Source organism: Globicephala melas, chromosome 9 (genome assembly GCF_963455315.2).
Source record: "Globicephala melas chromosome 9, mGloMel1.2, whole genome shotgun sequence".
NCBI lineage: Eukaryota > Metazoa > Chordata > Mammalia > Artiodactyla > Delphinidae > Globicephala > Globicephala melas.
The window spans coordinates 7790685-7816852 of NC_083322.1; the positions used below are offsets into that span (position 1 = coordinate 7790685).

The 26168-nt window shown below is 40.3% G+C and overlaps 1 protein-coding gene across 3 annotated transcripts in view; it reads right to left on the reverse strand.

Annotated features, from left to right (window-relative positions):
- The window catches only part of CNTNAP2 (contactin associated protein 2), a 2034513-nt gene that overhangs the window by 359780 nt on the left and 1648565 nt on the right, over positions 1-26168 (reverse strand). For all 3 annotated transcript variants that reach the window (XM_060305187.1, XM_060305186.1, XM_060305185.1), the window contains exon 16: positions 15231-15358. In XM_060305187.1, coding sequence (XP_060161170.1) covers positions 15231-15358 — 128 coding nt within the window. The remainder of the gene's footprint in view (positions 1-15230; positions 15359-26168) is intronic.

A 26168-nucleotide genomic window follows, 5' to 3' on the forward strand; every position in this document is an offset into this window, starting at 1 on the left:
TTTGCATTTCTCTAATAATTAGTGATGTTGAGCAGTTTTCATGTGCTTCTTGGCCATCTGTATGTCTTCTTTGGAGAAATGTCTATTTAGGTCTTCTGCCCATTTTTTTTTTTTTTTTTTTTGCAGTATGCGGGCCTCTCACTGTTGTGGCCTCTCCCGTTGCGGAGCACAGGCTCCGGACGCGCAGGCTCAGCAGCCATGGCTCACGGGCCCAGCCGCTCCGCGGCACATGGAATCTTCCCGGACCGGGGCACGAACCCGTGTCCCCTGCATCGGCAGGCGGACTCTCAACCACTGCGCCACCAGGGAAGCCCTCTGCCCATTTTTTGATTGGGTTGTTTGTTTTTTCAATATTGAGCTGCATGAAATGTTTATATATTTTGGAGATTAATCCTTTGTCCACTGATTCATTTGCAAATATTTTCTCCCATTCTGAGGGTTGTCTTTTCGTCTTGTTTGTAATTTCCTTTGCTGTGCAAAAGCTCTTAAGTTTCATTAGGTCCCATTTGTTTATTTTTGTTTTTATTTCCATTACTCTAGGAGGTGGGTCAAAAAATATCTTGCTGTGATTTATGTCAAAGAGTGTTCTTCCTATGTTTTCCTCTAAGAGTTTTAGCATGCCCAGTCTTACATTTAGGTCTTTAATCCATTTTGAGTTTATTTTTGTGTGTGGTGTTAGGGAGTGTTCTAATTTCATTCTTTTACATGTAGCTGTCCAGTTTTCCCAGCACCACTTACTGAAGAGGCTGTCTTTTCTCCATTGTATACCCTTGCCTCCTTTGTCATAGATTAGTTGACCATAGGTGTGTGGGTTTATCTCTGGGCTTTCTATCCTGTTCCACTGATCTATGTTTCTGTTTTTGTGCCAGTACCATATTGTCTTGATGACTGTGGCTTTGTAGTATAGTCTGAAGTCAGGGAGTCTGATTCCTCCAGCTCCGTTTTTTTCCCTCAAGATTGCTTTGGCTATTAGGAGTCTTTTGTGTCTCCATACAAATTTTAAGATTTTTTGTTCTAGCTCTGCAAATATACCATTGGTAATCTGATAGTGATTGCATTGAATCTGTAGATTGCTTTGGGTAGCGCATAGTCATTTTCACAATATTGATTCTTCCAATCCAAGAACATGGTATATCTCTCCATCTGTTTGTGTCATCTTTGATTTCTTTTATCAGTGTCTTATAGTTTTCTGAGTACAGGTCTTTTACCTCCTTAGATAGGTTTATTCCTAGGTATTTTATTATTTTTGTTGCAATGGTGAGTGGGATTGTTTCCTTAATTTCTCTTTCTGATCTTCCACTGTTAGTGTAGAGGAATGCAAGAGATTTCTGGGCATTAATTTTGTATCCTGTAACTTTACCAGATTCATGATTAGCTCTAGTAGTTTTCTGGTGACATCTTTAGGATTCTCTATGTACTGTATCATGTCATCTGCAAATAGTGACAGTTTTACTTCTTCTTTTCCAACTTGTATTCCTTTTATTTCTTTTTCTTCTCTGATTGCCATGGCTAGGACTTCCAAAACTATGTTGAATAATCATCCTTGTCTTGTTCCTGATCTTAGAGGAAATGCTTTCAGTTTTTCACCATTGAGAATGATGCTTGCTGTGGGTTTATTGTATATGGCCTTTATTATGTTGAGGTAGTTCCCTCTTTGCCCACTTTCTGGAGAGTCTTTATCATAAATGGGTGTTGAATTTTGTCAAAAGCTTTTCTGCAGCTACTGAGATGATTATATGGTTTTTATTCTTCAATTTGTTAATATGGTATATCACACTGATTGATTTGTGTATACTGAAGAAGACTGCATCTCTGGGATAAATCCCACTTGATCATGGTGTATGATCCTTTTAATGTGTTGTTGGATTCTGTTTGCTAGTATTTTGTTGAGGATTTTTGCATCTATATTCATAAGTGATATTGGTCTGTAATTTTTTTTTGGTAGCATCTTTGTCTGGTTTTGGTATCAGGGTGATGGTGGCCTCATAGAATGAGTTTGGGAGTGTTCCTTCCTCTGCAATTGTTTGGAAGAGTTTGAGAAGGATGGGTGTTAGCTCTTCTGTAAATGTTTGATAGAATTCACCTGTGGAGCCATCTGGTCCTGGACTTTTGTTTGTTGGAACATTTTTAATCACAGTTTCAATTTCATTCCTTGTGATTGGTCTGTTCATATTTTCTATTTCTTCCTGGTTCAGTCTTGGACAGTTATACCTTTCTAAGAATTTGTCCATTTCTTCCAGGTTGTCCATTTTATTGGCATAGAGTTGCTTGTAGTACTGTCTTACGATCCTTTGTATTTCTGCAGTGTCCATTGTAACTTCTTTTTCATTTCTAATTTTATTGATTTGAGTTCTCTCCCTCTTTTTCTTGATGAGTGTGGCTAAAGGTTTATTAATTTTGTTTATCTTCTCAAACAAGTAGCTTTTAGTTTTATTGATCTTTGCTATTGTTTTATTGGTTTCTATTCATTTATTTCTGATCTGATCTTTATGATTTATTTCCTTCTATTAACTTTGGGTTTTGCTTGTTCTTCATTCTCTAGCTCCTTTAGGTGTAGGGTTAGATTGTTTATTTGAGAATTTTCTTGTTTCTGAGGTAGGATTGTATTGCTATAAACTTCCCTCTTAGAACTGCTTTTGCTGCATCCCATAGGTTTTGGATTGTCGTACTTTCATTGTAATTTGTCTCCAGGTATTTTCTGATTTCCTGTTTGATTTCTTCAGTGATCTGTAGGTTATTTAGTAATGTATTGGTTATCCTCCATGTGTTTGTGTTTCTTCCGTTTTTTTCCCTGTAATTGATTTCTAATCCCATAGCACTGTGGTAAGAAAAATGCTTGACATGATTTAAATTTTCTTAAATTTACCAAGGCTTGATTTGTGACCCAAGATGTGATCTATCCTGGAGAATGTTTGGTGTGCACTTGAGAAGAAAGTGTAATCTGTTGTTTTCGATGGAATGTCCTAAAAATATCATAAATCTAACTGGTCTGTTGTATCATTTAAACCTGTGTTTCCATATTAATTTTCAGTCTTGATGATCTCTCCATTGGTGTGAGTGAGGTGTTAAACTTCCCCACTATTATTGTGCTACTGTCAATTTCCTCTTCTATAGCTGTTAACATCTGCCTTATTATGTATTGAGGTGCTCCTATGCTGGGTGCATAAATGTTTATAATTGTTATATCTTCTTCTTGGATTGATCCCTTGATCATTATGTAGTGTCCTTCTTTGTCTCTTGTAACATTCTTTATTTTAAAGTCTATTTTATCTGGTAGAGTATTGCCACTCCAGCTTTCTTTTGATTTCCATTTGCATGGAATATCTTTTTCCATCCTCTCACTTTCAGTCTGTTTGTGTCCCTTGGTCTGAAGTGGGTCTCTTGTAGACAGCATATATATGGGTCTTGTTTTTGTATCCATTCAGCGAGCCTGTGTCTTTTGGTTGGAGCATTTAATCCATTCATGTTTAAGGTAATTATTGATATGTATGTTCCTATTACCATTTTCTTAATTGTTATGGCTTTGTCTGTGTAGGTCCTTTTCTTCTCTGTGTGTCCCACTTAGAGAAGTTCCTTTAGCATTTGTTGTAAAGCTGGTTTGGTGATGCTGACTTCTCTTAGCTTTTGCTTGTCTCTAAAGCTTTTGATTTCTCCGTGGAATCTGAGTGAGATCCTTGCTGGGTAGAGTAATCTTGGTTGTAGGTTCTTCCCTTTCATCACTTTAAATATATCGTGCCACCCCGTTCTGGCTAGTAGAGTTTCTGCTGAGAAATTAGTTGTTAACCTTATGGGTGTTCCCTTGTATGTTATTTGTCGTTTTTCCCTTGTTGCTTTCAATAATTTTTCTTTGTCTTTAATTTTTGTCAATTTGATTACTAAGTGTCTTGGTGTGATTCTCCTTGGGTTTATCCTACTTGGGACTCTCTGCACTTCTTGGACTTGGGTGGCTATTTCCTTTCCCATGTTAGGGAAGCTTTCGACTATAATCTCTTCAAATATTTTCTTGGGTCCTTTCTCTCTTCTCCTTCTGGGACCACTATAATGGGAATGTTGGTATGTTTAATGTTGTCCCAGAGGTCTCTTCGGCTGTCTACATTTCTTTTCATTCTTTTTTCTTTATTCTGTTCCGCAGCAGTGAATTCCATCATTCTGTCTTCCAGGTCACTTATCCGTTCTTCTGCCTCAGTTATTCTGCTCTTGATTCCTTCTAGTGTAGTTTTTATTTCAGTTATTGTATTGTTCATCTCTGTTTGTTTGTTCTTTACTTCTTCTAGGTCTTTGTTAAACATTACTTGCATCTTCTCGATCTTTGCCTCCATTCTTTTTCCAAGGTCCTGGATCATCTTCACTATCATTATTCTGAATTCTTTTTCTGGAAGGTTGCCTATCTCCACTTTATTTAGTTGTTTTTCTGGGGTTTTATCTTGTTCCTTCATCTGGTACATAGCCCTCTGCCTTTTCATCTTGTTTATCTTTCTATGAATGTATTTTCCATTCCACAGGCTGCAGAATTGTAGTTCTTCTTGCTTCTGCTGTCTGCCCTCTGGTGGATGAGGCTATCTAAGTGGCTTGTGCAAGCTTCCTGATGGGAGGGACTGGTGGTGGGTAGATTTGGGTGTTGCTCTGGTGGGCAGAGCTCAGTAAAACTTTAATCTGCTTGTCTGCTGATGGGGGGGGGGGCTGTGTTCCCTCCTTGTTGGTTGTTTGGCCTCAGGGGACCCAGAACTGGAGCCTACAAGCTCTTTGGTGGGGCTAATGGCGGACTCTGGGAGGGCTAATGCCAAGGAGTACTTCGTAGAACTTCTGGTGCCAGTGTCCTTGTCCCCGCAGTGAGTCACCAGCCTTCAAGGTCTGATTCTGTAGGAATTCTTCCTCCTGTTGCCTGACCCCAGGCTGGGAAGCCTGATGTGGGGCTCAGAACCTTCACTGCAGTGGGTGGATTTCTGTGGTATAAGAGTTCTCTAGTTTGTGAGTCACCCACCCAGCAGTTATGGGACTTGATTTTATTGTGATTGCGCCCCTCCTACAGTCTCATTGCAGCTTCTCCTTTGTCTTTGGATGTGCGGCATCTTTTTTGGTGAGTTCCAGTGTCTTCCTGTTGATGACTGTTCAGCAGTTAGTTGTGATTCCGGTGATCTCGCAAGACGGAGTGAGTGCACGTCCTTCTACACTGCCATCTTGAACCAATGTCCCTTTTCTTTTTAATTTGGGACTTTAAATCTAGTTCCATGGAGCTGTTTACCACGCCAGTAGGTGTATAAAAATTAAAATGCACTGTTTTATATATGTATACCTGGTGAGTTTTGAATTAGGATTTATTTTAATGACACTAATGCAATCTTACACAATGTTTCCAACAGTTTAGTACAGATTTTGTTTTGTTTTGTTTTTTTTAATCCAGATGACTGTAAAGACTGCTGCTCTGGAACTATCAGCAAACTTCAGGAAGAGGCTACATTAAAAGTTTTCTTCAATAAAGTTCCTGAGTTTGCTAGGCCTGCATGTAGTTCAGATGGTGAAAAGAAACTTTATGAAAAGCCAAGTAGGTATCATAAAATACGTGAACTGGAACACAGTTTTAATTATATCAGAGTGAGGTAGTTTATAGCTCATAGCTTAGCAGCCTAACAATAGGTTTGAAGTACTGACTAATTGTAATTTTGTCAGTAATAACCTAGAGATACAGATAAACAAAAGTGTGGAACGGTCCGCTTGGATCTCCAAAGGGCCAGGGGTGTTAATCTAATTTAGATTAAACAATGAGTTCTATAAATTTAATACTTCACGTGCATCCTGATTTAGAAATGCCAGAGAAAATATAGAAACTTAGCAAAAAAGGTTTTTTTTTTTTAAATCCTTAATTTGAAGATAATCATCGGATTCAAGGGGTTTTCAAGGTACAAAGGAATAAAAGTTTCCATTTAGTTAAGATGAATAAATGTGCAAAACCCTTACTGAGGTTAAAAATAGTTGTGCATATAAATCAAGCGATAGTTCCTCTCCCGGACCTCTATAGCAATTATTGTCTCTGCAAGTTTTCTGCAATTTATCATGAAGTGCCTCGTGGCACTACCTCCATTGTTAGCCTGAAATGCTTATTTAAATCTTTTGTGGTTATTTAACCATTCATACTCATTTAACGAACACATATTTGAGCTTCTCAGTGTGGCAGGCACTGCCTTTGTACAGGGTTTAGATCTCTGCCTGAGTTTCCACCTACCGTTGGGGGTGAGGACAAAAATAATGCAAATTCACAGAGAAAAGAGCTGCTTGTGCAATGGATAATTTATCCTGCCTTTGTCCCAAGTTCCTGGGAAAGAGCTTCTAGACCCTTGGAATTTCCTGAATGATAGAAGTATCATTGTTATTCATGGTGGGCCCCAGATACTTTTTAAGATGGAGAATGGGGCTTCCCTGGTGGCGCGGTGGTTGAGAGTCTGCCTGCCGATGCAGGGGACACGGGTTTGTGCCCCGGTCCGGGAAGATCCCACATGCCGCGGAACAGCTGGGCCCGTGAGCCATGGCCGCTGAGTCTGCGCGTCCGGAGCCTGTGCTCCGCAACAGGAGAGGCCACAACAGTGAGAGGCCCGCGTACCGCCCAAAAAAAAAAAAAAAAAAATGATGGAGAATGGCCCTGCCCAAAAGACCAACCATGGGATTAGGGGGTTGGGGCTTTGAACCAGGATATATCAGCCCTATCTCCAGGGAGGAGAAGGAAGGGAAGCTGGAGATTGAATTCAGTCATGTGGCCAATGACTTACTGAATCATGCCTACATAATGAAACCCCGGTAAAAAATCTGGACATCTGAAGTGGACGTGAGTTTCCCTGGTTAGTGACACACACTGATAGCCTGAGCGGGTGATGTGTCCACATTCCATGAGGAGAAGACATAGGGACTCCGCATTTGAAACCCTCCCAGAACTCACCCTGTGCATTGGTTCATTCAGCCAGTACAGATTTGTATCTTTGATAATAAAACTGCAATCTTAAGTATTGTGCTTTCCTGACTTCTCCGAGTCATCCTGGTAAATTTTTGGTCCTGAGGAGATATTGGGAACCCCCAAATTTGTAGTCAGTTGGTCAGAAGAGCAGGTGGCTTGGGAACCCCCTCTAAACTTGCAGCTGCGGTCTAAAGAAAAGGCCGTCTTCGTAGGGACTGAAATCTATGCTGACTCTGGGCAGTTCATGTTAGGGTCGTGTCGTAGCATTGCAGAGAGAATTTCAGACTGTGGTCAGTTCTATGGGGAGTGGTGAGGTGTGGGTGACTGTTAGCTGAGTGGGCAGGGAAGCTCTCTTGGAAGAGTTAATATCAAAGCTGAGACCTGCAGCTCAGCTGAGCCTCGATGGGGAGAAAGTTCCAGGCAGAGGAAACCACCAGGAAAAGTTCTGGAGGTGGTAACAAGCAGAGCACGTTGGAGATATGAGACCAGTGGGGCAGGAATGGAAGAAGTGGGGATGACCGGTGGGTGGGGCAGATCACACGAAGTAGCCTTGTAGCATGTGGTAAAGGGTTGGCATTTTAAGAGTGATGGGAAGCTATCAGCTGGTTATAAGTCAAAAAGTGCTGTAATTTGATTCACCGCTTGGAAAAGTCACTCTGGATAATAGGTGGAGAAACGATTATGGTGGTGAATGTGAACTTCAGTCTGTAGTGTTTATGTCTTTTTTTTTTTTTTGCGGTACGCAGGCCTCTCACTGCTGCGGCCTCTCCCATTGCGGAGCACAGGCTCCGGACGCGCAGGCTCAGCGGCCATGGCTCACGGGCCCAGCCGCTCCGTGGCATGTGGGATCTTCCTGGACCGGGGCACGAAACCGTGTCCCCTGCAACGGCAGGCAGACTCTCAACCACTGCGCCACCAGGAAAGCCCTGCAGTGTTTATGTCTTGATTGCCAGTGTTTTTGTAGGCTCTTTGAGGGCAAAAAATGTAGTTTGTACTTCCTCATATTCACACAGTGCCTCATACCAATGCTGAGTGTATATATAGAAGCTACTGTATAATCTAGGCTGAAATCTGAGTGTGCATGGAGAAAGACAAGAATGTAGCAGAAGGGGAGGCGAATCCTTGCTCAATATCATCAGTGGATGAATTGGAAGGTTACTGTGACTGAGTTTGAAAACTGGCTAAAATCTGCATTAAAACAGCAAAATATTCTGCCATAATTCCATACATTTTTCAAGTCCTACAAAAAATTTTTAAACTCTAGGTCAGAGGTTCAGCAAACTATGGCCTTCAGGCCAAATCCAGTCTGTTTCCTGTTTCTCTAATATTTTGTTGTAACCATCCATGTCCATCTGTTTACATATTGTCTACGACAGCTTTCACACTATAGGGTTGAGTGGTTCTAACAGCCTGTATGGTCCCAAAGCCTAGAATACTTCCTGTCTGGTCTTTTAGAGGAAAGGCTAGCTGACTCCCTGTTTGGACGAAAGGCTCCTTCTGTGGCCGTCATGGGGAACGGCGAGTGCTGTGTATGTTACTGGACTCTTTGTGCATTTTGCTAGGGTCCTCCAGGTTCTCCAAGGGCAGTTTCCAAGATGGCAGCAAGCAAAGGGGGTGGTTTCCATCTGCTTCCAGCAAAGGAGACCAGAGAGAAGGAAATGAGGGTTGTTTGCATGGACAGACATCATCACCCTGGGAGCCCAGCAAATGCAGCTGAGCTCTAAGCAGAGGTTGTGGCCACCACCTCCCAATCAGGAAGGAGGCTACTGGCTGGGTGCCAACTCTCAGCTATGAGACAAGGCAGGTCTTCTCTAAGAGTAGGTAGAGTCGAGGGTAAAGACAGTGGGATACAGGACAGGGAGGTGGGCAGAGCTTTTCTGATATCAAGCCTGTCACTCTTTCCATAATGAACAAAGGTAATAATAATGGTGGCGATAACAACCAGAGAACACTGACTGTGTGCAAGGCTGCGGGGAATTGGAGTTTAAAAGAAGAACTGCAGCGATGCAGTTATGATTATTCTCATTTGCAGCTGAGAGAAGGTTGTGAGCAGGAAGTGGAAGACCAGGGAGGTTAAGGAACCGGTTCAAAGGCACACGGCTGGTGAGGGAGGGAGTTGGGATTTGGAGGCAGATGTGTGTGACTCCAAAGTCTATGCTATTCACAGTGCTGCTCTATAACGCTGCTACTCAGAGTGTGGTCCACTGGCCAGTGGCAGCAGCAGTAGCATCTCGAGTCCTGGCCCAGACTTCCTGAATCAGAATCTGCATTTTACCAAGATCCCCAGGTGATTTCTGAGCACATTAAAGTTTGTAAAGCACTGCCACTCAAGACCTCCATACTGTTTTCAAACTCTCACTAAGAATCCAAGCTTCCATCCAAATCTCCACTTTGTCAGAATTTTCACCCTTGATATAATATAAACTGATCCAGGATGGGAGCCATGTCCCATTTTTGTCAGTTAAGGCTGTTAAGTTGAATTAGATCCTAGGAGCAGATCCTGGACAGGTAAGAAACTGTTTCATCTAGCATTTTTCTTGATTCCAAACACGTTCCACACCAGGAATTCTTAGAACCAAAGGAGCAAGCCTAACTCTCTTCTGCAAAAGTTTGGAGAGATCAATTGGAAAGTTCAGCAGAGGAACCCAATGGTGGGGATTCAATTTACAGAACAAAGTCTCTCCTGTACCTGGGATCCTGTGACAAGTTCAGGGAAAGGATGGGCACCCAGGGAGAGGACGCCAAGGAAGCAAGACTCACTCAGCCAGGCAGATCTCCTCTGTGGGATGTGATGATTCCTCTAACTACAAGCAGTATTTGAAAGGACAGGTGGGAAAGTCAGCCACAGGCATACAAATACCACATCTATTGTAAAATAGAAATACTACCCCCCAACTGTAACTCATTTTACTTCCCATTTCTACAGTGAGTTTGCAGCTAACGTTGCGTGGCCAAATACTACTAAAGAGCTGATTCTTTTCAGGGGCACTGTCCACTTCTAACCGTTTAAAGTCACTCTGGAGACTGGAAGACCAAAGGGAAGGCTTCCTTCTTTCTGCCTCTGCTGCCTGTGTCACTGGAGCTGCCCTTAGATGTGCCCAGAGGGCTCAATCCTTTAATGGGAATCAGCCTAGGTTTTGATCCTGAAAATTTCACTATTTCTGCTTGTTCTTAAGAGACACTCTGGCTTCTCAGTCGGTAGTAGCCTATGGCAATAGCAGCAGAGGCTGGAGCATTAAGAAAAAAATAGAAGTTAATGGCTTCTACACATAACTGTGGGTGGTTTGTTTTTTGTTTTCTCCCTGTTGGCTACTATCAGCCAAAAAAATGCCTAGAACTCGAAGTAAAAACAAAACACACACAAAAAAGAAGTCACTAACTTTCTGTCATTGACCCCTCATCCCTATGGTTGTGAGTTTTCTATCAGGGTTTCCAGACAGCTGATCCCACAGTGGGGCAAGATTAAGAGCTCGCACCACTTTATTGCTCTGCTTGCTGTTGATGGGCAGGGACCCAGGGTCAGAGTTCCAGGTCAAAGCTCCCTCTTCAGATCTCAACATTCATCTTGGCCACAGGGAATTACTAAAGATGAAGGCTCATGTCAAACTCTCTCTCCCTGTGCTCTGCCATAAACCAGCTGCGAGCCCCTGGGTCGGTCACTTAACCTCCCCATACCCAAGTTCCCTCGTCTGTAAAATGAGAGGTGTACTGTCTGATATCTAAGTCTTCCACCGCTAGAATGTTGTGATTCTTTGCGATTGCTTTTAGCTGTACTTGACGCAAGTACACACATCTACATTTCATGGGAAGAAATGGGGAAACGAAAAGAACGTGGAGCATCTGCTCTGGAACCACACGGTTCTTCTGGCCCCAGCTCTGAAACTCATTGGCAAACCATCTAATAAGTCAGATTCTGTTTTCTCATTGGTACAAAATACAAAGCTATCACCGCATACAGGATGTTGGGAGAATCAAGAGAGAAGATGAATATAAAGTGCATGGCTTGCAGCCTGCATGCTGGGCCTTTTCCCTTTCTCGGCTCTTCCAAGCCTGAAGCAGCAAAGAAAAGGAGGACAAGCAAACTGTCTACTCTTCTCTGGAGCCCGGGGAGCGGCTTCCTCTGCACAATCAAAACCGCTTCCTGAGCCCAGATGAGCAGCTGTCCCTCTCTCCTTGTCTAGTCCTCTTAGGCGGCACTGAGTGTGTCTCACACCGGGAGATGGTGTGGCCTGTGTGTGCCCCTGGGTCCATCCTATGGGGAATGGTACTCATTTGAGCCCCCAATGAAATTGTCTTATCCTGGGAGAAACAACATGTAGATATAGTCATTGCCTTGCCTTCCTTGGTAAGGGAATGGCTGGTGATGGCCCTGGTCTGTAAAAGTCTTACAGTAAAGACAGGGTGGCCTTTATATAGCTCGGGCACATATGATTGCATTCCCAAAGGAAAAAAGGCCAATGTCGTTTGGATGAAACGCCGTTATCGGCTGTGTTTCTTTCACTCTCAGCTTTGTCTCCGTCCTCTGAGTGCTCCTGAACCAGATGTGGTCTGCCTTGCCTTTTCTTCTTGGCCTCTCAGTCACCTCTGTAGCTCTAAGAACTTGAATTTACATCTTAAACGCCCACCATGACTCCAGTCTGGCCGTGCTGACAGCCAGGGCGGGTTTCAGGCACGGACTCAGCGGTCCTTGAGTAACATGTTTTCCTGATTGTTTCTACCCAAGTATATTAAAAACACTTGCCTTTGTAGCAAACTTGCTCCTAATTAATTGTTTAAAGTCTCTGTATCCCTAGAGGAGATATGGGAAATCTTTACCTTATATGGTCGAGAATAAAACAATTATCTAGCAAATACTTTCTACAATTAATCATAGTCACTATATATAGTACAAAAAAGATTCCTACCTCCAAAACCCGAAATAGTTTGTTTTTGAACTAATTCCATAGAAGTTTAGCAACTCCGTCCAAGAACAATTATATTTTAAAATTTGAAAACAATTTCTTCTCTGTCAGCCGTTTTGGTCCTCTAAATAGCTTTCGTGTTTCTTCCCAGGCGAGTGCGCATGGTTTAAGGGGGTAATTTGTCATTTTACCTCACTTTTTATCTTAGCTAACCATCCATCCTCAGTCACACTTGCAGTTTTAGATTTGAGGCTTCCATTTGAACGTGTTTGAAAAAAAAAAACCCAAAAGTATAAGGGCATAAGCATTTTTCAGTGCTATATGGGAAATGCAGCAGGTCTGGAACTCACTGATTTTCTTAGCATTTTGATTATATGGGTCTGAGTTCAGATGAATCGAAGTAAAAATGAAACTCAGCAGGCATGATGAAATCAACTGAAACTGCCGAAACGGTTGGTCAGAGCCCACAGAAACTGTTTCATTCTCTGAAACTGGGAGGTAGAACCAGACCTAATTCAAGAGACAGCTTGCGAGGGCTGTCATCATTCAACTCCTCAAATAGAGAAAGACATTTCTCAACAGTGGATTTGGTTTTTTTAAACTGTACCTTTGCACAGACTTCAGTAAACGACACAAAGTTAATCTCTGCAAACAACAGGATATACGCATGATACCACTTTTTAACTTATACAAATTGGAATCTAATCCCCCCAACATTCATGCTGTGTTGGTAACCGGACGTGGGTAGGGAGAGACCCAGATGAAATACGTTTAAAACAATTTAATTTCTGCCGTTGACTCAGGAATGAGAATGGAGTTGGGGAAACAAGCCTGACCTCATGCAGAGAAAGCTGGTTATGTTCTCTGATCTGTCTTTCCTCTGGGAGCCTCCCAGAAGCAGCAAAAGGGGGCACAGAAATTTGTTGTGTAGATGACACTTTAAAAGAAATATTTTGTTCATTTGTAAAACAGAAAGGCTAATATTTACCTTACCTACCTCGCAGGGGGCTGTATCCAAGGACACCATACATGTGTAAAATCTGGAAAATGCTATGATGTAGACACTTTATCGTTACTGTGTCCACGTTAGAACATTCTTAAAAGGAAGGTGAGCATCAAAACTGCTAACTACTACCTGGCAATTAAGGTATGAGGTATGTAATATTGCCGGTTGCCTACAAGAAACGAAGATCTCTCTCTCTCTCTCTCTTTCTCTTGGACACAGAAATATTCCACATAATTGCAATTAAAAATTGACTGAGCTTTTATTTTCATGAAGTATCAGGTAAAATACAGATTAAGTCTTGAAGCTGCAGTACTACAAGAATCCTGAGGCCATGCAGTGTCAATGAACAGGATAGCTCTTTGTCTATCAGTTGGTCCTAAGAATGTCTCTAAGAGCAACAGCCTTGGGAAAGAAATGCAAATGAACACTGACCACCATACTTCTCCTATTTTCTCTATTTAAATATAAAGTCTGCCTGAAATATACTATTTATCACTCCTTTCTTGAGCACCAGTTGCAAAAATTTTAGATCACAACTCTATTAAATTATAAAACATTTTATGTTTTCCAATACTTTTTAATGTGCATTTCTCAAAACATGGTTTGAAATTCTGTTTTTAACTCACCAGAGTACCTAGTAAAGTGCTAGACAAATAGCAGACACATAATAAATTCTTCCTGAGGACTGATTTATTAAGAGAAAACATGCTAATATTAACTATAAACTGTTAATACACTCCCACATATACTATTTAAAGTACCTGGACTCTTTAAGAGCGGTAAAAAAAATTTGCAGAAGTGGGATTGTATAACTATATTGACTTAATCCATCACTTAATGTGAACCCTTTCTCTAATTTAAGGCTAACTTTAGAATTAGAATTGATAAGTGAGAACTACTTTACCTTTATATATTAATGAGTAATTATGACATAATGAAACTGATTTTCATTAGATAACCCATGAGAACCTGCCTATTTTGAGAGTGACACTATAGTCCATCTCTCAAAATATGTGTTTAAAAAGGCATATATATTATTATTTTATGTCAATATTTTTTCTTAAGCAGTCGAAACAAAATTTCTTATTGCACAGTTCTACTAAGCTAGTCAAATGAAGTATTATTGTTTAATAAATGCATGACAAAGCTCTTTTGACCAGTTTCATTTTAAGGATAGCATTTTCATTTTCTCTGTGTAAGAAGGGAAAAATCACTACAAACTCCATCTCTCTTTTGTATCAGGAACACTGCATGGTTTAATTGCTGACAGCCTTGATGTACTAAGTAGTAAACAGCTGAGCATGCCTCATTACATTCCTTAGGACACCTCTTCGAGTGGATGCGATAATTTATTACATTGAGTAGGTCTAATTCTCCCTTGATTTATGGAAGCGGTAATAACATTCCCTCTGACAGAATGCTTTGCTAGGAGGAATCCAGATCTAGGCACTAAAATCTTTATGTCCTCCCCAGGAGGAGTTGGGACGCAGGTGGTATTCTGAGCACCACGGCAGAGAAAAAGGAGGAGTTTGCCTGAGGTCTTCCGACAAGTCAGCTACTCAGGGAACAGAATCTAGTCTCCTGATGCCTAGCACACAATCACAAAAGCATACTCCTGGAAGAGCTGCCCAATCATGTGTGCAGAGGAGAAGAGGGGAAATGACACCCAGGATGCTCACTGCAGAATCCCCATAGCAGCCTGTCACCAGTCCCCTCCGACTACGCAGAAAGCATACTGAAGGGTATCGAACAACATAAAATCCTAATGGTCCCCTTAATTAGGTGGGATCATCAGGCTAACTCCCTGACTGCCAACAGCCCCAAATTCCTCTCTGTGGTGCCCAATCTTGAAAGCAAGATGTAGTTACAGAAACACTCTTTGGCTTACAAGGGACCATCAAGCTCTGATGATGGTGAGATTCGATAGCACTAATGTCCAACTTTATGTGACCATAATCCAGGTTTACAATGATACATTAAGCCCTAATGCTACTATTTATATCACCGTAAACTCAGTTTCCGGTGATATAAATAGTTATGCTAATGGCATTAACGGCAGCTCTCAGTGCAATCACAGCTGTTGAGTGCTGCTTTTATGTTATTAGCATTGCTACTTGTATCACCATAAACTTAGGTAGTCACATTTGTTACATAGGAATATACAAGGAAGATGGATAGCCACATTTCACGCCCACATCTAGCCTCCTGTACTGGAGACTTACAGCTTGCTGCCCTCCTCTGTGTATTAAGGTCTGCCTAGCCCTCCATTTGGCTCTGTTTATACCGAACAGCAATCTGTTTTCTGCCAACCTCGCGTTTGCTGGGAAACACTATTTAAAATTGGTAAGGAGGTGCCAGGCCCAGCTACGGGCACACTTACTGTCTCCTTGGCAGCGCAGGGGACCCACACTCAGTTTGGCTTCCGAGCCTTGCCGGTCAGTGTCTCCAACCACCACCTGGCTTACTGGCAGGTGATCTTTGTAGGATAAGAAGCCAGCGTCCTTCCTCCTGAATCACAGGGAAAGACAGAAAAGCATGAGGAGGCTAAGTTAGAAACATGTCTTTTTTGATCATTGTTTAAGTTGTCTAACAATTGACCACATTCCAATAAATGCTCAGAGGCGCACTAAGTAGAACCACAGTTAAGAGTTGTTCCCTCTCTTCCACGGGGTGGTTTCACAGCTCATGGCTCAGAAGCAACTGTGCCCGCTTTGCCTTCTGGAAAACAAAACTGACACCCTGATTTCCAGAGAGTCACAACCAATACACAGCACGCTATTTCAGGTTGAGTGTAGCCTACCATGTTGCTTGAAGTACACACATCAAACGCTGAGCATGCAAGCAGAGTCTGCTGTTGTCAGGGAATCAAAAGTTCAACAAAGCCAACCTGATCTCTTGCATAAAATTAGAAACAAAACCCTATTAAAAAGCTCCCTTGTCTCCTTAATTGCTTTGAAGCGGTTGCTTCAGAGGCTTTCTTCCCTGCTGCGCATCAGCTAAATAAGAGATACTTTTAGGTCCTTCATCTCTTCTTGTTTATTTTAACAACTGAGAGAGTTTATGCAACGTTTGGAACACAGAGCGGGTGCTCACTAAGTGTCTACTTCCATCCATAATGAGGAGTGGAGTTGAGATGCAAGCCCAATTTGGCTTCTCTCTTAGATTTGTTCTCCTGTTTATTCTATATCTACCTTGTTTCAGGTCTCCTAACTCAACCCCATACCCACCCTAAATAGAGGAAGAGGGCAAGGCTAGTTGTAAAGTATTGATTCTAGGATGAAGCACAGAAATACAGGAGATGTTCTCAGGGATGGAGCCAAGGTGAGCTACCATGCAGCACCGATTTCACCTTAATAGGAAATTCCTATCCCCTCATCCTCTTTTTGTGCTGCTGTGGCCGAGAGATCCCCTCGTGTGGGGCTAGATGACTGGGAGGCACAAATCAGTGTTAAGGTCATTCCACAAATTTATCTTTTTGCATGATTTTGTGCACTGTTCAGCCTGAATGTAAATGAGAATTTTGAAACTGTATGTACAACTGATCACAGGAGAGAAAACTGATTTTGGATGATAGAAGAATGAGAGAAAAGTTGGCGGGGGGGGGGGGCGCTGGGAGGAATTGGGAGATTGGGATTGACGCATATTCACCATGGATACTGTGTATAAAATGGATAACTAATGAGAACATACTGTATATAGCACAGTGAGCTCTGCTTAATGCACTGTGGTGACCTGAATGGGAAGGAAGTCCAAAAGGGAGGGGATATTTGTATATGTATGGCTGACTCATTTTGCTGTACAGTAGAAACTAACACAATATTGTAAAGCAGATATACTCCAATAAAAATTAATTCAAAAAAAAAGAAGAATGAGGGAGAGAGCTCAATAATCAGGTTAAAGATCTGTCATTTGCATCTCTTGCAGGGAATTGAGGAGAACCAACTTGGAAACCTGTCTCTAAAAGGCTATGCTGTTAGGAGCAGTTACTTGCTCCTCTGACCTTCTAGAAAGTCACTGAACATATGCTCCTTCATGTCTCAGGACCCACAGAAACCCAGGAAGGAGTCACAGAATTTAGCCAGTGGACCGCAAACAAGTGTATTTTCCACTGCCTTAGTTATTTCACTGAGTTTCCAAGATAAAGTTTAAAAAAAATTTTTTTTTTTGGCTGCTGCCACATGGCATGCGGGATCCTTAGCTCCCCGACCAGGGATCGAACCCTCACCCCCTGCAGTGGAAGTATGGCATCTTAACAACTGGACCGCCAGTGAAGTCCAAAAAAATATATTTTTTTAATCATATGAGAACTAAGATCATGCAGAAAAGCACTGTGATTCTTACTGACACTGCAGCTACTGGTGACCCAGCCTCAAATCATTTGTAAACCCAACTCCTTATATTAGAACTTCTATCAGTTAAAATCATGTTAGAGAGGGAAGAAAGTCTTTGCTATTAAATTTGATATTTAATGTTTCTTAAAAGGACAATAAATGAAAGCACCCTTAATAACATACTGTGATTTGACAACTTAGTAGAGTAATGTGCATTCCTGTGGAACTTCAGGCCGAGATTGTCTACAAGTTCATTATCACTTAGAATTAACTGACTCTAGATCAGGGATTTGTGACCTAAGTCCTGAGAACCATTCATCTTGTCGCTTTTTCTGTGATGGCCCATAAGCTTTTTTTTTTTTTTAATATTTGTTTATTTGGCTGTGCCAGGTCCTAGTTGCAGCATGCGGTATCTGTAGTTGCGGCATGCGTACCCTTAGTTGCGGCATGTGGGATCTAGTTCCCTGACCAGGGATGGAACCCGGGCCCCGTGCATTGGGAGCGTGGAGCCTCAGCCACTGGACCACCAGGGAAGTCCTATTTTTTAAAATTTTAAATGGTTGAAAAGAAATCAAAAGCAGAATAATATTCTGTGCCATGTGAAAATTACCTAAAATTCAAAGTCAGTGTCCATAAATAAAGTTTTACTGAAATAAAGTCACTTTTTAATTTAACTTTTTTTTTTTACAATATTGTCTATGGTGCTTCCAGGCTACACTGGCAGAGCTGAGTAGTTATAATAGAGACCATATGGCCCTCAAAGCCTAAAATATTTATTATCTGGCCCTTTATAGAAAACGCTTGCCAACTCTTGCTCCAAATCATCAGTGCCCCTTTTTCCTCTGGGAATTTATTGAGCAAATATCCCACTGACAAGCATGGTGGCCTGATGTGCAACTTATCCCCACAGTCGAGTATAGGGTTAGGGAAGGGGCATGAGAATATCTCTGAGGTGGGGAAAAAAGCATTTAAGCCAACATTTATTTACTCTAGCAGTGAGAAGTAACTTAAACCTTATTAATAATTAACTTTCTGATGGACGTCACACTAGGTGGCCTGCAGTCATGTGTCAGGATGCTCAACATCCTTACCTGATACTTGGTATTGTTGGTTCATTTACAGTGAATGAGAAAGTGACTACTTTGTAACAAATCTTGTGTTAATATAAGAGTATTTTGGAAACAAATGTTTGGAAATATTCCAATCACTATGTAATCTTATTGCCAAAATTTATATGTGCATAACCTCATAAGAATTTACACATCTACACACTTCCACAACTTGGAAACATAATTTTAAAATATTTGTAGTAATCTTGTAAATGTAGAGTTCCAGTGGGTTTTGGACTTATTTTATAATACTGAAATGGGTCATTATTCAGTTACTTTGCAAATAAAACTGATTCAGAGATGACAGAAATTTACTACATTTGATCAAAACCTTTGCATTACTGGTCAATGAAACTGAAAAATTAACATCATGATTCAGTAGGTGCACTTAGCAATATACCTTTATCTAGTTTGTTATATGTACCTTTAGGTAATATTTTTCAACTATGATAGTCAATAAAGTCAAGTATCAAAATGAAAAACACAGAGAGGCAGATCTTCAAATGGTAATCCAAGATTATTTAAAATAATATGTATTTAATCACATCACAGTTACTAAAACAATTAAAGGTAAAATGATTAATTTCTATTAATATTTTAGAGAAGATATTATTAATGACAACTTTATATCATTTTTAAAAACTTTATTTTTTTATATTGAACATAAAATGTTAATTCACTAGAACCTGTATCTTACTTTTATACTTATTTGTAAATATGTGCTCAAAAAATTTTTAAATAGCGTATCAAAAACTATGAAGAACACTGCTCTAATTCATAGAAAATAATAACAGTACAGCATTTATCATTGAATGCCTGTGTATATCAGACTATTTCTTGTATACAACATCTAATCTGAAATCAATTCTTCCATAGAGGCATCATTATCCCCATTTTACTGATGAGAATCAGAGAATTTATCTTGACCAAGGTCACCAGCTCATAACTATAGAGTCTGGATTCAAATCTAGATTATCTGGATCCCAATCTAGGATTTTCCACAAAAAAGAGGGGAGAAACAAAACAGAAGAAAACCAAAAAACAACTATGTCAATTAAAAGCCTTTTTCTTTTAATTTTCATTTACAGATGAGGTGAAAATGTACCTTTTTAGATACACTTAGGTATCCTGAAACATTGAGAAAATTATTTGTGATTAGTAAGTTCAAAGATATCTGTAATGTTATACTCACAGGCATCCCCTACGCCATCAGCACACCAAGTAAAAGTGGTCTAGAACTACCCCATCCCCAAGCTAACCACTGTTTTTAATGGTATATTGAAGTTTACAAAAGGTTACAGTTCAGCTAATACAGAAGTCTCCCTTAGCCTCGGGGGATACGTTCCAAGACCCCCAGTGGATGCCTGAAATCACAAATAGTACTGAACCCTATATATACTATGCTTTTTCCTATATGTACTGTATATACCTGTGATAAAGTTTAATTTATAAATTAGGCACAGTAAGAGATTAACAACAACTAATGATAAAATACAACAATTGTAACAATATACTGTTATAAAGATGTGAATGTGGCCTCTTTCACACACACACAATATCTTATCGTCCAAATTCAATGTCTTTTGCATCCTAACTAAGCACTGTGTTGTAACGTTTGCAGTTTGAGGTATGACAGCAAAACTACCACGAATTTCTTTTTCCTTCTTCACAGTTTCATGGACAGAACATTCGTTCTCACCACGAATCTTAGCAACGTCAGCATACAGTTTTCTTTTCTTACTAAGTCACCACCTTTTCACCTAAAAGCAGCATTAATGGCTTCTCTTTGGCGTATCTGAATTGCCAGCATCACTGCTCTTGTGCTTTGGGGTCATTATTAAGTAAAATGAACAAAAGCACTGCAATTTTAAACAAATGAATTGTTTATTTCTGAAATTTTCCATTTAATATTTTCAGATCACGGTTGACCAAGGTTAACTGAAACCATATACAGCAAAAACTTGGATGAGGGACTACTGCAGTGATAACCCTCAGATATTCCTTAACCAAACCAAGAAAACAGGAGAAAATAATTATCAGCTGAGAAAAAAAAAAATACAAAGTTACCTTCTCGATCACTTTTGATCAGGGATATAAATAGGCCCAGGGATTTTAAAGTCACAAACAACTGTTTGTGAAACTCACCGAACAGTCAACTCTGCTGGAAACAAATTGGTTGTGGAAACAAATTCATGGGTGGCAATAAAGTGGTTTGGCTAGCATGAAGTTTCTTGTGTGATCCTACAGCATAACCCACTTTCAAAAAATGATGTGTGGATGAATAGAAAATAACCTGAGACCTGATGAGGCACCCTTCCAAATACCTACAAGACTTCTATCTTAGCACCTGTGTGAAAATTATTTAGCAAGCAAAACAAGCCTTCATTGAAAGTTATGATCTTTAATGATCGAGGTCAATCTAATTTAGGGAGATATTCAGTAACTATTTATCATGTTAGCATAATCTAATTACATCTATTGCTAAGCTGGTACATTAGAAAAATTCTATCATCCATTTCAAATAGGCCCTGAACTCAGACTCTTGCATAATCTTTCTATCAGTGTTGTTATTAAAGGAAAACTTGATTCTACAGAGTTTGCTTCTCTAACCTGGCATTACAGCTATTTTACGTCAGTACTATTGTTCTGAGGAACTCTGTCTTACTCTGCTGCTCTTCCCTTGCCTTCTTTTCTTATCCTGCTGAGAAAGCAAAAGGCACGCTAGTCTTGCCCTTAGCTCAGTAAAAAAACAAATCCTTAGAGGAAAATAAACAGTCCAAGTGTCTGCAATTATAAGCTTGCTTTTCTACCAGATGTTATAAAAGTTACCACACTATGAGTATGTTCTATAATTCTAGCAGAGAAGAATTCCTTCTGCTTTGTGAAGTTTTAGAAGTACTTGTTTACTTAAAACAAACAAACAAATAGAATTACAGTCAGTGAACATTCATATATTTCCATCACAGAATCACCAAGGTAGAAATTTCTGGAAGAATACAGGAAGTCAAAGATTAGCTACAGAAGATGTCAAAGAGACACAGAAATGGGGAATAAACACATGAGAAGATGCTTAATATTATTAGTCATTAGAGACATGCAATTAAAAATCTACTGAGACGCCACCTTACTCTTATCAGAATAATAGAAAAGACAGATAATAAGTGTTGACGAGGATTTGGAGAAACTGGAATCATCATACATCGCTCATGGGATTGCAAAGTGGTGCAATCACTTTTGAAAGTAGTTTGGTAGTTTCTAAAAAGTTAAACATAGATTTACCATATGACCCAAAACTCTATTCCTGGATATCTACCCCAGAGAAAGCGTATGTCCACACAAAGACTTCTAGGTAGATGATTACAGAAGCTTTATTCACAACAGCCCCAAAGTGGAAGCAACCCAAATGTCCATCAGCTAGTAAAAGGATAATCAAAATGTAGTATATCCAATAGAACATTATTCATCAGCAAAAGAAATAAAATGTGGATACATACAACACAAAGTGAATAAACCTCAGCAACACGATGCTAAGTGAAAGAAGTCAGACACAGAAGACCACATATGCCATAACTCCATTTATATGAAATGTCCAGAAAAGGCAAATATATAAAGATAGAAAGCAGATTAGTAGGTGCCGGGGTCTGGGGATGGGAATAAGGATCAATGGCAAATTCCCAAACTACCTTTATAATAGAAACTGTATCTCATTCAGCAAAAACCAAATATCTATGGTTTACCAGGACATGCCTAAAAGTAAAATTCTATTCAATTGTCACCATTTGCCGCTGTAATCTCCTGGAAATGCCAATACTTTATAGCATCAAATTTTCACCTCAAGGACCATTTCTAAACTTTTTGGGATATTTTGTGTAATTTTGGTTCAAACAATATGTTCAAATTTCCTATCAATTTTTGTATCTTTCCTCTGGATCCTTTCTGTCTCCTAATGGCCATCCCCAGACATTATGCTACTTTGGAAGAAACGAGACTGTACTTTTTCCATAGCGAGTACTTAGAAAGAGTAGGCCAGATGGGTGTAGCCGAGATGACAGACAGGAAGATCCTGAACTCACCTCCTCCCTCAGGCACACCAAAATTACAACTATTTACAGAGAAACTATCTATGAGAACAACCTGAAGACCAGCAGAAAAAATTTTCCACGAGTAAAGATGCAAAGAAGGAACCGCAAGACAGGTAGAAGGAGTGGAAACAGTGTATAGTCAAGACCACACTCCTGGGAAGACAACCCGCAAATGGGAGAAAATCACAATTGCAGAGGTTCTCCCCAAGGAGCAAGGAGTTCAGGCCCCACATTGGGCTCCCCCAGCTGGGGTCCTGCACTGGGAAGATGAGCTCCCAGAGCGTCTGGCTCTGAAGGTCAGTGTGGCTTGTGTACAAGAGAGCTGGAGGGCTACAGGAAACAGAGACTCTGCTCTTAAAGGATACCTGCAAAATCTCACACCCTCTCACTCCAGAGCAGAGGGAGTATTTTGACAGAAGCCTAGGTCAGACCTACCTGCTGATTTTGGAGAGCCTTTCAGAAAGGTAAGGAGCAATTGGGACTCCTTCTGGGGACGCAGAGGCTGGCAGCAGCCATTTCGGAGAGCTTGTTCTGCCACGAGGACGTTAGTGCTCGCAAGAGCCATTTTGGAGTCTTCCCTCTAGCCTATCAGTGCTGGGGCTTACCTTCCCACCAGTGGGCTGGCACCAGCCCCAGGTCCTCCCAGACCCAGCAGCCAGCTGCCCTGGACATGGACCTCTCTACCAAAAAGCCAACACCAGTCTGGGGTCCCCCCAGGCCCTTCACGCAGCCACCCGGGACTCAGTCTTGCCCATTAGTGAGCTGGCACTGGCCCTGGGAGCCCCTGGACTGCACAGCCAACTGCCCTGGGACTCAGCCCTAACCACCAGCAGGCAAGAAGGCACCACACAAAGCAGGAGCTGGCAGCCAACTGGGCTGAGGGCCAGCTCTGCATGCCAGCATGCCCACAATAGTCAGCTCCTCCACAACGGAAGGTCCCATGCAGCTCACACAGAGGGCATCCATAGAGCATATAGCTATGGTGACCAAAGGGGAGTTTGCTGCTGGGACCCACAGGATGTCTCCTATAGAAGGCCACTTCTCCAAGATAGGGAAATGTAACTGACCTATATTATACACAGAAATAAACACAGAGAATTAGGCAAAATGAGGAGACAGAGGAGTATGTTCTAAACAAACAAACAAGACAAAATCCCAGAAGAACTAAATGAAGTGGAGATGAGCCACGTACCTGATAAAGAGTTCAAGGTAATGATTACAAAGATGCCAAATGAACTTGGGAGAAGAATGGATGAGCACAGTGAGAAGTTTAACTAAGAGAAAACATAAAGAAGCAAAGAGGTGACAAATACAGTAACTAAAATTAAAAATACACTAGATGGAATCAACAGTAGATTAGATGATACAGAGGAACAGATCAGTAAACTGGAAGATGGAGTAGTGAAAACCACCCAAGCTGAACAGAAAAAAGAAATGTAAAAAATGAGAATAATTTAAAAGACCACCGAGACAACATCAAGTGTACGAAAATTGGCATTATAGGGATCCCAGAAGGAGAGGAGAGAGAGAAAGGGAGAGAACTTATTTGGATAAATAATAGCTGAAAAGTTTCCTAGCCTGGGAAAGGAAATAGGCATCCAGGTCCAGGAAGCACAGAGAGCCCCACAGAAGATGAACCCAAAGAAGTCCACACCAAAATACATTATAATAATTTAATAATAAATGGCAAAATTAAAGATAAAGAGAGTCTTAAAAGCAAAAAGAGAAAATCAACTAGTTACCTATAAGAGAACTCCCATAAGACTCTCAGCTGACTTTTCAGCAGAAACTTTGCAGTCCAGAAGGAGTGGCACAATATATTTAAAGTGATGAAAGGAAAAAACCTACAACCAAGAACACTCTACCTGGCAAGGCTAACATTCATATTTGAAGGAGAGGTAATCAATAAGGACATTGCATGATGATAAAGGGAACAGTCCAAGAAGAGGATATAATAATTGTAAATATATATTCACCCAACATAGGAGCACCTAAATACATAAAGCTGATATTAATAAACATAAGGGGAGAAATTGACAGTAACACAATAGTAGGGGACTTTAACACCCCATTTACATCAATGGACAGATCAACCAGACAGGTAATCAATAAGGAAACACAGGCCTTAAAGGAACCCTCGTACACTGCTGGCTGGAATGTAAATTGGTACCACCACTATGGAAAACAGTATGCAAATAATGTCAAAAATTGAAAATAGAACTATCATATGATCCAGCAATTCCACTTCTGGGTATTTTTCTGAAGAAAACAAAAACACTAAGTCAAAAAGATATAAGCACCCCTATATTCACTGCAGCATTATTTATAATAGCCAACATATGGAAGCAACTTGTGTCCAACAACAGAAGAATAGATAAAGAAGATGTGATATATACATATATATAAATAATGGAATATTACTCAGCCATAAAAAAGAATGAAATCTTGCCATTTGCGAAACATGTGTGGACACCCGGAGGGTATTATGCTAAGTGGAATAAGTCAGACAGAAAAAGACAAATATTGTATGATTTCACTTATATACAGAATCTATAAAATAAAAGTCTCAAACAAGTATAACAAAACAGAAACAGAGTCATACATACATAAAACAAACTGGTGGTTGCCAGAGGGGATGGGTTGCGGGGATGAGTGAAATAGGTGAGGGAATGTAAGAGGTACGAACTTCCAGTTACAAAGTAAATGAGTCAGGGGATATGACGTACAGCATAGGGAATGTGGTAAATATTTCCCTATGGTAAATATTTAATAACTTTGTATGGTGACAGATGGCAACTAGACTTATTGTGGTAATCATTCTGTAATGTATAAAAATATTGAATCACTATGTTAAATATAGTATTCTAAGACAATTATACTTCAGTAGAAAAAGGTAACTGTGAGATAATAGATGTGTTAATGAGCTTGATTATTTCACAATGTATACATACATCAAATCATCAAGTTGTACACCTTAAATACATACAATAAAAAAAAGTAGGTCAAAAGGTAAAAACCTATAAGAATTTTCCTGAGTTTTTCTGGATAGTTACTATTCTACTATTAACTTGTACTAAAGATGTCAGATTCAGTAGTATTATTTTTATTAAAGGACTTTGCATTGTTCTTATTCTTTCCATCTCTTAAATAAAAAAACACATAAATAACTCAGAGTTGTATAGAGTTTAAAAATACTCAGTGCTTTCCCTTGGATGATCTCATTTGCTCCCTATAACTCTGGAGGTACAAGGAAATAAGGATATACAATTGAACCTGACAAATTTTGATTCCCAAATAACCGTTCAGAAACATATCCATTATGCAAAGTGAGACAGACTCCACCAAGGAATGAGATGTGTCTTCAAGGTATAGTACCAAATACTACCTAATTATTTACTAGTTCATACCTAACATACATAAGAAAGGCAGGAAACATACAGACTCAAGTCAAGGATAGTTTTAGTTAAAACATCTGTTTTCAAGTAAGTGAGAATTTTTATTTGCTTTTTTAATTTATTTTTTATTTTTTTGGTCCTCAACTCCATCTTTCTGTATCTTCTCTGCCTGGGGATGTACTCCTCGGCCTTTCCTTTAACAGGAAATTAACACTCTCATTCTTCCTCTGTCCTTGCCCCTATTAAAAGCCACTTTCAGAGGAAAATGTGACATACCATTCCATCCATGTTTAAGAAAAGCAATGCCTTAATGAGACAAAAGACTTCTCTTAGAAATCATATCTCTATGAATGGTGGAGGTTGGATTGGGGAGAGGGAGGAATATTGCTAGCACCACTGAA